This window comes from Ictalurus furcatus, chromosome 11, assembly GCF_023375685.1.
Source record: "Ictalurus furcatus strain D&B chromosome 11, Billie_1.0, whole genome shotgun sequence".
Classification (NCBI taxonomy): Eukaryota; Metazoa; Chordata; class Actinopteri; order Siluriformes; family Ictaluridae; genus Ictalurus; species Ictalurus furcatus.
Genome location: NC_071265.1, coordinates 22,408,165 through 22,421,044, shown reverse-complemented (window position 1 = coordinate 22,421,044; position 12,880 = coordinate 22,408,165). Strand labels below are relative to the sequence as shown.

Here is a 12,880-nt window from a genome sequence, read left to right as displayed (position 1 = left end):
GATTCTCTTCCACTTTGCCAGTCCCACAAAACCAACCTCTTGGCCAAGAAAGTGTCGGCGCGTTCCAGTGGAATGTGGCTACCGTGTGGTGTATCGCAAAAACTCAGCCCTGGAGTGCCGGGCCTACAGCTGGATTTAGCGATGCGGCCTGAGCTCTACCTCCTCTCACACAATCTGGAAAACACACAGCAGTATCGCTAAGTTGCATTTTCCCTAGTCAGCTATTCTTTAGTCAGATTCAGGTGTGACAGTTGAGCAACAACATATAATAACCATATTGTAATCTAATATATAATATTTTTTTCATTACATACAGACTTTTAATGAAATTATCAGCAGAGAACGGGTTCATTAAATTAGAAGACATTCATGTAGTATTTTAAACACTGAATCGGAGTCATTAACCATTGTGTGCAAATGTAGAGAAATTTTTTGGTGTTCATTAAAATATGACTAAGCTGTCTTCCTGTGTACTGATCAAATGAACAAAGGGCAATTATGCAGGTGAAATATTCACTGTGACAGACTCTGCAAGCAAAAGCTCAAAGATTAAATTAGGCACAAGTCTAACTTGTTTAACGTTAGTATTGCCTACACCAGTGGTTCTCAAACTGGGGGCTGTGCCCTCCTGGGAGGCCACATAGAATTTAAAAAATATATATATTATTAATTTTACCTATATGTAAGCTAGGATTGTCAACCTTTGAACTATTATGTACATAAAAATGATTAACTAATAATAAATTAAATCGATTACACAAAGATGAAACGTCACCAAACAGAGACATCAGGTGATATATAAGCGTACAGTTCTGTTAGCAACATGCTGGTAAAACCTAAGGCTAGTTAAAAAATAGACAAATTTTAGATAGAGGTCATAGTCTCTTAGATGAAAAATTTATTACAGAAAAACATGGAGAAAAAAACAAGACAAGACACTCTAGGGGGCCTTAAAGAATGCATCCTAGATTTGTGTGGGGCAGTGTTTGGGGTGCTCTGGGGGCCTCACGCTGAAAAAGTTTGAGAACCACTGGCCTACACCACCCATCATTTTTGGTTTCAGGTCCCTGATGGTCTTCACTAAATCACTGTAGTCATATTATATGTCATTTTAATACTACAGCCATTTCCAAAATACATTGTCATGACTATTTTATTATCAAAAGACATTACATATCTTCTGCTTATTGTCTTTTAAAGGAGTGGGAGGGGTCCAAACTTTGATTTGTGTAAAAAATAAAACTTTTGAAACATGTCCAGTTTTTGATGGAACATCCACACTTTCAGCTGTTAATCCAAAAGAAAAAAATATCATGCAGCAAATTTAGTGTACTATATTTTCTTGGAACAGTATATAACACATTTTATGCAAGTACACATGATCATACATAAATGTTTTCTTGCTTGTTAAAATTTTTTTTTTCCTTTGTAATTAAGGTGCTGGTAAATTTCTGGTCATAAAATCTTTTTCTTTTGAAGTCTTCTGTGAAAAGACAAACATTCATGTTAATCAGTGAGTACCCTTGAGTCTTTTCCTAAATGGGGAAGAGGATCTCTGGCAGAAAATGCCAAAGGTCAAAATGTATCTCAAAGGCTGATCAAATGAACCTGTTCATTTCCCCATCGCCTGCAAGGTCCTTTGACTGAGGGAGGGAAACAAACAAACAAAAACAAAAAAAACAAAAAAAAACAAAAACTTGTTTCAGTTGATTTCTGGGTCACTGTAGAGTAAGTCCATCTTGAGTCCACCCAACAGACAACCAAGGCAAAAACTACAGTTCCCAAGATACAACAGTGGTATCCATTGCATTTGATTTGATATTCAGTTCCACTCTGTCATCATGGCACAACTAGGTGACTTCACCGTCTGTGACGAATATCAGACTGACAAAAGTACAGCATTCCGTAAAAAAAAAAAAGAAAAAAAAAAGAAACCCAGACATGTCTGAAAGCAGCACTTTGCATGAAAAATACTTAGTATGTGACCCCCAGCAGCTATCTTTTCCACTTTTTTTTTTGTTTTAATATTTGTCTTTTATTTTTGTCCTAATCAAACCATCCAGCCACACCTCCCCTTCTCCTTCCTTGAGTGGTGTATGGAATGCAAGGATTGGTCAAAGGGAGAGAAAAATAAATTCTCAATAATATGAAAATAAAAAAATCCTGCAGGATTCAACAACGGTGAGGGGAATAAATCCTATAACGGAGTAAAAACAATATTTCTGCAGCTTACTTTTCAAAATAGTCCTGTGCATTTCTAGTCACCAAAGCAACATTAACTAGAACCAAGTTTAAAAAAGAAACAAAAGAAACGAAAGAAAATAAAATCAGTCCCATATGACAGCTATACATCAGAACAGACTGTTAATGGACATGATGATACTGGGTTTCAGACAACCCTAACTTCAGTTCAAACAAAGATTGAGCTAACTGCAGCACCATAAGATCTGTGTTTGTCAAGTATTACAGAATGAGTCTATACAAAAAATGGATGCCAAATGATGATCCTAGAAACCTAGTGACAGTTGACAGACTGAATGGAATGATTAAGAGGAAGAGAGACTAAGTGAATATTTACCTACATTGCCATGTGAATGAATCTAACAATTTGCTTGAAGAAAATTCAACTGTCAGTAAATGATCTAGCAGACTGACCTGAATTTAATGAGTGAGCGAACTGAAAAGCACCAAAGCTCTCACTGATACAACAATTCCAACCCGGTTGCAGAGTATCAGCACGGACATATTTCAGCATAGGTGCCTGATTCAATTCTTCACCTACATAAATTAAGTGTGAACCTATTTTCAAAGCATGTGGGTAAATTTAAAATTACTTGCTTGTTTTTCTTTGCCAACCTGGTTATAGTTGTATTTTCACAGACTGCAAGATTATAATGAACTCCACGCCAGACTACTTATAGAATGCAGAAATGCAGGATTTTTTGGTGAAAGAAGGGGAAAAAAATAGGAAAACAATAAAGATAAAGAAAGTAAGAGGCGATCATTACAAGAGGCTGAGTCCATACTCCTCTGATGTCTGTACATCAAGTACCCTCCCCTAACCCAGAACTTATCCACAGGTTTAGCTGAGGAGGGTGACAAACAAGCACACACACACACACACTCATTCTCACACTCAAACATGCTCTCAAACACAAACACACAAAGAGTTCTAGTAGGTCCCAGAATGTGTCCGTACACCTGAACCCTGCATAGGGGGCTGCTGTAAATGCCGCTGTGGGTAGTGCTGTGTTCCGCTGGCTGAGAGAAGCCTGGAGCTGGCCTGCAGCACTGAGGGACCGGGGCTGCCTGCTTTTAGGTTTCGCACTGTGGGTGACTGGGCTAGTCTGGACGCGTGAGAGGCCTGGCTGCTAATGGCAGTGCAGCTGTCCGAGTGGCCCTGGCCTCTGGGGGACACACTCATAGACCCTGAAAGAGTGCTGCTCTTTAACAGGCTGGCTTTAAGATGGCTGCCTGAGTAGAGGTGCGACAGGTCCATCCCTCCTGCTCCACTATGATGGTGTAGCATGCTCCCTGTTTGCCTGGACTCTACTGAAGAAGGGGCTGAGGAGGAGAGTACGTCCTGGGCTAGAGGGGCAGGTGTCCCCAGTCGAGAAGGATGGTAGCCCTGAACCACTGATGAAGAGGAGGGTGAAGGAGAGGAGCTGAAGGGGGGATGAAAAGGAGAGGAGCTACTCTGCTGGTGGTAGGTGGAGCTTTCCGGGTGTAGATCGGGTTCTGCCAAATGAGGCTGAACCTAGGCAAAGTCAAACACAAATGTGCACAGAAAATAAATATTCATATGATACAAAAAATATTTTTTATACCTCATTGAACACAGTTTAAAAAAACAAAACAAATAAAACAACATTTAATAACAGTTTTACCTGGTGTGGGTGAACAGTTGGGCTGTACTGCTGAGGACTCCTTATGGGGGAAGACAAAGATGAGCTCTTGGGAGCATATCTATCCTCTTCCACTCCATCTGTCCATGCGCACACACACACACACACACACACACACACACACACACACACACACACAAACAAACCAATAGATAAACAAAACTGCAAATCCACACAAAGGATAACATTTGTCGGCATTAAGAAAATGTTAATTTGGTTATTCCATACCTAGATCTTTGTCTCGGTTACTGTCATGTTCGCTAGCTCCACCATCCGACCTTTTAAGGATCCGATCCATCTTCATATTGCCCCTCAGAACACGCTCTAAAACTCCCTGCCCTTCCCTTAACCTCTCCACTGATGTAGGCACCATCCTAAAACACACAGAAATGTAATGTATCCACTCATCTTCGCTCACAGTGAATATGTACATGACCCATTTGTGCATGCATATTCTTACCAGTGGCTGGATGTCTGGGAGTGATTCCCCAAGGAGGTGCTGAGATCAGGCGGACTGACCTCCTCTATCTGTGGGAATGGCTGATGGGCTGGAGAGGAGAAGGAGCTGTGTGGGGAGGCAGGTGGCTGCAGCAGTGAGCGTGGCCCACCAGGGGATTCAGCAGTTTGGTACAGAGAGCCAGTGCACACAGGGGCCCCAGGGGTCCCAATGGTGCCACCTGCAGAGCCTACTGGCTCTGGGTCCCGAGTTCCCTGCTTTCTTTTCCGATATTCCAGCAAAGATACCTACGTAGTGAAAATGAGTAAATAAAACATTTACCAAGTTTTAAATACATGTCGACACGTGTCAGAGGGTTGCATGTCACAGACACATGCACAATAAATTACCAAAAATATCCAGGATGTAACATGGCACCATCCATAGACTTAATGAAAATGAGAATGGTAGAACATGCAGTGTTAACCAGCACTTTGTTATATTCAACAAAAATCTGCTTACAAACTTTGTATCAAGATGGATGTCACTGTATACAACTGTTTTCCTGTTTTAGTTGCACACAAGCTCATACACACCCACACACACACACACACACACACACACACACAGAATGGCAGAATTCAAGAGAATTCTCAGCACATATGATCAACATGTTTTCAGTAGGGATGCACCGAAATTTTGGCCACAAGAATTACTTGGTGAAAATGGTTAAAATAAAAATGAATAAATAAATAAAACAACTTTGTTGATTTTTATGCTTTTTAGTAAAAAATCTGCAGTTATATGGCTTCCATTTTTCATTATCTTTAACACGATATACAAAAATATAACTGTTTAAACCATTTCAACGGTAAAATGAAAAATAAACTCCTGCACCAGACTGTTGAAACAGTTCCAGCAACTTGCTCCTGTCTGCCATATTACCTACACCTGTGCTTTTGAAATCACTCTGAGCCAAAAGAAAATGACAATTTACTATTATCGGAAAAGGGCCAGAGTTACATTTCAAGGTTTACTTCAAAGCAGGAAAGATATTTAAAATGCAGTTTGCATTTCCTTTTCCAACAGTATCCAATCAGTACCACAAACATTTTACAGCAGTGGCAACTGACAAAACCTCTATAATAACAACATGTACATTCAAGATTTTAAATAGTGTTAAAAAACAGTATTTTCTGTTATTAAAATAACTGTGTACAGGGATGTTATGTCGTTGTACAGAATTAAATAAACAATATATATATTTTTAATTATATATCTATAAATCTATATGCAACATTACAAAAATCATGTTTTTGTATAAAAACAATAAAATAATAAGTTTCAATGTAATGAGCTTCGGTAAGGCCAAGTTATTTATTTATTTTTTTATTATTTCAGTGCATCACTAAAAATAAACCCTTTATACAAAAACTAAATTATAAAAACTTTATATCAAAGAACTAAGGCGGCATGACAAGTACACTTTCAACACAAATGATGCTCATGTTGCTATATGTCTGTAAAAGAAACAACAGTATGTAATGGTTTTATGCATGTTAAAGGGTTTTTGGGCAGTACAGGTAAGGGAGGCGGCGTACTGTATGCTAATGCAACAATATCCACATGCACACTTCTAGATGGAGGCCATGTATTTAATATTCACCATATTCTGCCCTGGCTTGAATTCACGCCTTACAGTTAGTGCCTGGTAATTAGGCAAGCCTGGCAGCTGACTAACGCCACTTCCCATGGCCCTCTGCCTTGAAAAAAGTGAAGAAGAAAAGACTTTGCAGTAGTTTTCGAGGAACAGAGAATTGAACGAGAGAGAGGGTATGAGGGGAACAGGGAGGGGGAAAGAAAAGAAAAAAAGAAAAAAAAAAAGTGTCCTGATTTGGCTTGACACACAGAGAGACATCCCTTTGTGAGTGAGTCTAAGCTTTGGTCTTTTTAAGCTCATTCAATGCAAATTTTTATTTAATTACTTCTGCCCTCAGATGATGCAGATTGATATTTGTCATTTTGTTCTCCTGAAATAGTTACTAAAAATATTCTTAGAACATGTCATTACATTTTTCCAGCAGTCATGAGTTCCAGTGTCAATGTTGTTGTAAATGTTGTTTATCTGATTTGTGCCAATCATTACTGCAAATAGAAAATTCTGGATTTATAGTACAATGTCCTTCATGCCTTAAATAATAACTTTTCAGCAGGTAAAATGTCTTTTACTGCAAATTACCTCATTTAATGAGAAGTGGAGATGCACAAAGCAAGTACAAATTAAGCCTTATTAAGTGTACTGGCTTCAATGATCAGTATAGGGAGACATACAAGTGTTTAAAATCCGCAGAATGTAATACTTTGCCAAACTGTGTGCAACTCGTATGTTAAGTCATTATGAACGGTTCCTGTGATTCAATACCTTTAAAACGTTAATTCAAATAAAAGACAATTGGAGTTAGGAGGACTTGCCTTCTTCTTCTGTGGTGGGTTGCTGGTATGAGGAGGCGTGCCACTCCCAAACTGAGGCTCAGGGTAGGGCGAAAAAGAACCAGACCCCGGCTCAGTCATTAAGCCTTGGCCACTCACAGAGCTGAAGTAGGATTCAGCAGGAGAGAAGCTGCCTTCTGATTGGGAATGCCTTCTGTCAGTCACAGGACCAGTGGTCAGGTTGGCATTGAGGGGAGAGCAGGTGTAGATGAGGTTGAACTCTGTCCTAAAGACCTGCTCTCGAACCTGTGCCTCGTTTGAGCGCGAGCCCAATGAAGCGTCACTGGCGTTAGATACAGGGGCTGGTGTGAGACACACACCATCTCCAGAGCCAGTCAGAGACTCTGGTGCAGTCAGGGGAAAGTCGTCAGATGGAGGAGCTGGACTGCCAAGACCAGATGTCACAGAAAGTTCGGGGAAGGGGGTGATCCGCGGTGTATCAAAGTCTGGTCGCAAACAAGGCTGGAGAGAGTTACAGAATTTGTCATACAAGAAGACATAGAAGACACTCTGCTAATATTTACTCTGTCTCACGAGCACACACGCATGCACAAAATAAATAAATAAATCAACTCAATGTCCATAATACCTCTGGAGAAAGAGACTCTGGCCTGTGTACAGGAGATGCCTCAGGAGATGAGATGTTCTGGGGAGAAGAGCATGGTCGATTATTTATTCCATTCTACTGTGGCATTCGCAAAGAATACTCAGTCTCACCCCTGGGTTAATAACAAGAGTAGCTTTGCTAACAAAGAATGCTATAAGGTTTATTCAACCTAATCTCTAACTACCACATAAGTCATGTATACATGATTACAAAATTGTGACATTTCCCTGAGTGGGGAAATGATGGGGGATTTCTAAAAATCTAAACTAAATAAATAAATAAATAACTTAAAATCATATTTGTTTAAAATAAAATTTAAAAAAACTAAATTAAGGAGCTGGAACTACTTCTGCAGAGTGAACATGTAAGCACAAGAGCCTCAGGTCTTCCATTATACAGAGGTTTCCAGTAAGCAGTTTTTCCATTCCCTCCCTAGTATAAGGATTTGTAGCAAAACTGCATGCCTGGTGTGTATTAAAACAGAGAACAGTTGTGTTCTAACCTCAAACTGCAGAGGTGTGTTGCACCGGCTAGCAGGAAGAGATGGGAGTGGGGAGTATGGTGGCACAGCACCGTTCTGCCGCTCGTCCTCGGCTCCTAAATACAGCGAGCAGGAAGAGAGGAGAGGGTGTAGCAAGCTCACAGAGGGCTCAGATGGCAGTGGTGGTGTGATGGGGGACAAAGGTCGAAGCAAAAGTTCAGAAGGTGTTGCAACCGCTTCTGGCGCATACTTCGACTTCCTCTTTTTGAAGGGCGCCATTAACTCTGAGAGAAGAAACGTGGAGTCAGAAGAACTAAGATATAAGATTCTTAAAAAGATTTTGTGTACAAAACCTCGAAGGGACAATTTTTTTTTTACCAGATCTGGAGGCCGTGCTGCTGCTGTTACTTTGGTGTGAGGAGCTGGACTCAGTTCCATCCTCCATGGAAAGAGAAGACATGCTCTCATCCTGCGCCTGCTTTATCCACCTCTACAAAAATTTAAGCAAGACGTACACCATAGTCAGTAGCAGCAAACAACCAGATGCTATTCAATTATCAACCAAAAAACTACACAGAAGGGTCTGATTTTTTTTCACGAACGCTACTGCTGTAAATTAAACATGCTGCCCATAAGCTCACTAACTTTCTTGCAGGAGCCGTAAGTCGGATCGACGACAAGGGGCCGGCGACGTCTCTCTGGGTTGAACGGAGAGCCAAAGCGGATGTAGTGTTTTGGGGTGGTACAGATGAGGGGTGAGTGTGAGAGTCCCGGAAGCATGTTGAGTGTAGTAGCCAGCACAGTGGGGTCTGTGGTGATGCGCAGGGGCCGCTCTATTGGCTCCTCTATGCGGTCTGTGGCCTTGTCATTCAACCACTCCGTCACCAGGTACTGAATGGGTTAAAAGCATGGAATCATGAATATTACACAATAAAAACAGATTTCATAACCTGCTGCTCTGAATGAGGAATATACTTTTTTTTTTTCTTTTAAAAAAAAAAACAATTGTCATGATTATTTAACAGCTAACATTTTCTTTATTGCTTCGACTGCTGTGAGAAGCAGCATGCATAACTTGCTAGCTGTATTAAGCGAGGGCAATTTTGAGTAAAGTAATACCGCACAACTGAAATAAGAATAATAACAAAAGTACTGACGTCAGCCGAGTGTCATTTGGCTTATTTCATTATTAAACAAGATGTTTATGTTTTCAGGTTTATAATTTCTAAAGGAAAGTGTGGTATTATTAGTACTTACATTTTTATTATTATTACTACTTATAATTTTAAAGTGAAATATCATTTGTAACTATTAATAAGAAAAGAGTTAACAAGGAGATGGGATGTGTAACGTTTGCTAAAATCATAGTGCAATATTTTGAAGACATACTAACTGACCAGTACCAGAACTGTTCAAATGGTACTTGAAAATGCAATTGAGACTAAAAGTGCAGGAGAAGTATAGAGACTAAAAATATTTGACCTTTTTTGTTTTGGGACATCTCACGCCTGTCTTGCTGCCTAGTGCTGTAGATGAGACTCCATAGCTATCTCCATCCTGAGGTTGGCCAATTCCCAGAGCTCCGTCCCCGAGCCCCAGCTCGCCTGTGCCAGCCACATTTCCTCCCTCTTCCCCACCTGCCACACCTGCCTCGGCTGCCTGCTGTGCTAGAAGAGCCTGCCTCTGGCGACGTGCCCTCTGGGCAGAGCTTGCCCGATTGCGGGAGATGCGACTCTTGGGCCGCGGTTTGGGGCGTGCTGGGGGAGGTTTGGGAGCAACGAGGTTCACAGAGGAAGGTTTTTCTGACTCAACTGATGCCACTGGCTCCTTAGATAGAAAAGCCAAAAAGACCCCACAAAAAACGATGAGTGAATGGTTAAATCAGAAAAGATGGAGAAAGCAAAGAAATTAAACAGCTAGTACTCACTGTTGCAAAAGATGTGCGGCGTGTGCTAACTCCTCCAATCAACCCTGCATTTTGACCTGGGTTAGCCCCTGTGGGAGAGGAGGCCCCACCTTCCTCAGGCCCCACCCCTTCCTGTCTGAGGTCATCAACTCCAGCACGTTCGGTACCCTGAGAAACACGCTTCCTCCTCCTTTCCAAATTCTCAAACACATGCATGATGGCCTCGGCTTTCCGGTCCTCGCGAGACTGCAGTAGGAACCACAGGTAGCAACATTACTTGTACAGTCGGCAGGAATGGACCAACCTCTCTTCTATTCAAGACCAAATTTCTCAAAATGTACAACTTTAATAAACAGTATAGCAAACAATGGACTCAATTATAAATAAATAAAATCTACTGTCCGGATGATTTACATTTTTTCGTCTGCTTATTTCAGTTGGCCGCCTCATTAGAACTAATAAAAGAGGGAAAAAAACCCCAAATGAAGAAATACACACAAAAATACTGAAAAAGATCATGAATTAATTTCAACAGATCAAAAAAAGAAAGAAAAAAAAGAAAGAAATACATATTTTGTCGATAAAAAAAAATCATGTATTCGAGTCAAATATCATTTATATTTAATATGAGTTACATTAACTATCATTATTTTTTCATGTTAATACTTGTCCCTCATACACTTTTTGCCCTCCTTACCCGTCTATTAGGTATAGGTGCTCCCGTTTCATCTACCTCCTCTTGGCCCTCCTCCTGCTTTACACCATCCATCAGACCCTCCTGCGGGTAAAGAGAATAAAATATATTCTTTGATGTTTTTTGAGCATTAAGGCAATATTTTTATAATCTCCTTTTGCCCTAAGAATCAGTGTCAAATGTCCAACCATGCAGCAAGAGAATTAGTTTAATTCCAGAGCCAACTTTGCTATTAAGAAAATCCCAGCAGACAAGGAATAAAAAATAAATAAATAAAAACACACCGCCACCAAAGAATTTTACCACAGGAACCCTAGCATATGTCAGTGGACAGCACAGCTCCATGCTAACAGCATATATAAATATCAGTTCAGGCAATACATTTTTTATTAATTGCAAGATGCATACATTTTTAGATTTATACGAAACCAATTAAGCATATAAGCTTACTTTATACAACTTTACACGAAAATGAACACAAGTACAAGGATTTTTGCGACACCATGTAATTCGGTGATGATTCTTTTTTTTTTATTCAAGCAGCATTAAGAAAACAGTGAGGCTTTGATGTGAAGTTTGATCTGACTGATGCTTAATAACAGGCAGCTCCTTTTTTTCACCATCCAGAGTCCTGCCTCCAACCCCAACCCCCCTTTTTTTTTATCCCTTTCAATGCATTTGGTTTACTGCTGGGTGAATTTTATTTGTGTTCACTTTTTGTGTTCACTGAGATAGTGAAAATGCTAAAGCTGAAACTTAGATATTGGCAGGTATGAAATTACATAACACAGAGATCCATCTTCAGTAGCATGAGGTTTGGAGAGAGCACCTACCTCTGCTTCACTGGTTCCGTGCTCCCCATGTTCATCCAAGAGCTGATTGCTATCGTCAGACACGCTCCCAATCATCCCACTTCCCTCTAACTCTTTTCGCCGTGCTCGCCTTCTGCGAGTCTCTGCCCCAGGTAGAGCAGGTAGCGGGTTCTGCGGTGGGGGCAGAAGCGCCTCAGATGGGTTCTGGTTATGCTTCTGCACAGGACAGTTCTGATTGCCTTTATGACACGCGCAGTCCACCTTGTAGTTACTACCGAAGGAGATACAAACGTATTCATACAAATGAGATACATAAGATACATAACAAAATATATTAGAAATGAGAGTGGGAGACTTCACACACTGACCAGCTGTTAAATTCATAATCAAAGCCAATTGTGACCTCGGTATCTTTGGAGATTTGAGTAACAGCGTAAATACACAGGTGAATCATTCCCTCTGCGATCATATGCCGCACCTGAGTGTGTATGTGAGAGAGACAGAAAGCAAGACAAACTTAGTCATGACTGGATTTCACTGCTCATGAGTTATAACATTTCTATTAATAAAACTTTACTAACTTATTCAAATATCACAATGCAGTCTCAACTTCACATAGCTTTATCAGTGACCCTGTCTAACAAGTCCTTCTGATCACCCCTCAACTATCCACTCACCTCAGCATTGGGGGTACAAGACCTCCTGATGAAGCGAGCATCGTTGCCAAAGGTCCGTGCGTCTACACACATTTCCACCTCGTTAAATTTAGAGTAGAACAGGACAAATGGGTAGGGCCTGAAGAAATGCACACAGAAACAGACAGCCATTACACGGCTTATAAAGATCTCGGCCAGTTATAACAACATTTTAGCTGATTATTTAAAAACAGTTCAAAACAACTTCAAATATTTTTTTTTTTTAAAAAGTGCTGACTGTATATTACATATTTCAACATTTAAAAACGTGTGTATGCTTAAATACAAGTGATAACTTGGTCACCCCCCTATATTCTGAAGTGCACTCACTTTTTGAAGAAGTGGCCATTGACCTCAAACTGTTGTTTAAGCATGACTTTGCCTCTGTACTCTATGATGAGTGTGTCAGGCTCCAAGTCCCGTGCTGCTCGCAGGATTTTCCTGTGTTTCTGCACTCGTGTTACACGGCCCAGCTGTAACTACACATATGAACGTATGCTCTTGTGTTAGAACAAGTTTAGTGTGTGCAAATCTGCTTTTTACACAGTGAAAGTACTGTACCTGCATCTGAGAGCTCAACACAGTGTTGTTGCAGGCCAGCTCTGTGCGGTTGATGGTGTCCATAGCAAGGGCTGCTGGGTTTGGAGAGCTCTTGGTGGCAGAGTGATGGAGCTGGAGAAGTGTTTGAACATCAGCGCTGTACTGGTTGGCCTGAGCCTCCTCATACTGATCTGTCCACTGGCGGATACGTGTCTCCCAGCCTTCAGTCGTGTTCTCATCCAACACACTCGCTTCACTGATGGAGTTCTACGCAAAAGATAAAGACAGAAATATGGTTAAATGGTGAGGTTTCA

At 40.7% G+C, this 12,880-nt stretch overlaps 1 protein-coding gene across 3 annotated transcripts in view; it reads right to left on the bottom strand.

Annotated features, from left to right (window-relative positions):
- Positions 1-1,094: 1,094 nt before the first annotated feature.
- Positions 1,095-12,880, bottom strand: part of setd5 (SET domain containing 5) — a 31,699-nt gene continuing 19,913 nt past the window's right edge. For all 3 annotated transcript variants that reach the window (XM_053635917.1, XM_053635918.1, XM_053635919.1), the window contains exons 8-24: positions 12,588-12,833; positions 12,357-12,505; positions 12,009-12,126; positions 11,700-11,809; positions 11,353-11,602; positions 10,523-10,603; positions 9,847-10,071; positions 9,402-9,746; positions 8,565-8,810; positions 8,298-8,409; positions 7,941-8,203; positions 7,421-7,477; positions 6,814-7,293; positions 4,366-4,649; positions 4,134-4,279; positions 3,888-3,985; positions 1,095-3,757 (exon numbers count right to left, since the gene is read on the bottom strand). In XM_053635917.1, the coding sequence (XP_053491892.1) occupies positions 3,173-3,757; positions 3,888-3,985; positions 4,134-4,279; positions 4,366-4,649; positions 6,814-7,293; positions 7,421-7,477; positions 7,941-8,203; positions 8,298-8,409; positions 8,565-8,810; positions 9,402-9,746; positions 9,847-10,071; positions 10,523-10,603; positions 11,353-11,602; positions 11,700-11,809; positions 12,009-12,126; positions 12,357-12,505; positions 12,588-12,833 (3,795 nt within the window). In that variant the 3' untranslated portion in view covers positions 1,095-3,172. The remainder of the gene's footprint in view (positions 3,758-3,887; positions 3,986-4,133; positions 4,280-4,365; positions 4,650-6,813; positions 7,294-7,420; positions 7,478-7,940; positions 8,204-8,297; positions 8,410-8,564; positions 8,811-9,401; positions 9,747-9,846; positions 10,072-10,522; positions 10,604-11,352; positions 11,603-11,699; positions 11,810-12,008; positions 12,127-12,356; positions 12,506-12,587; positions 12,834-12,880) is intronic.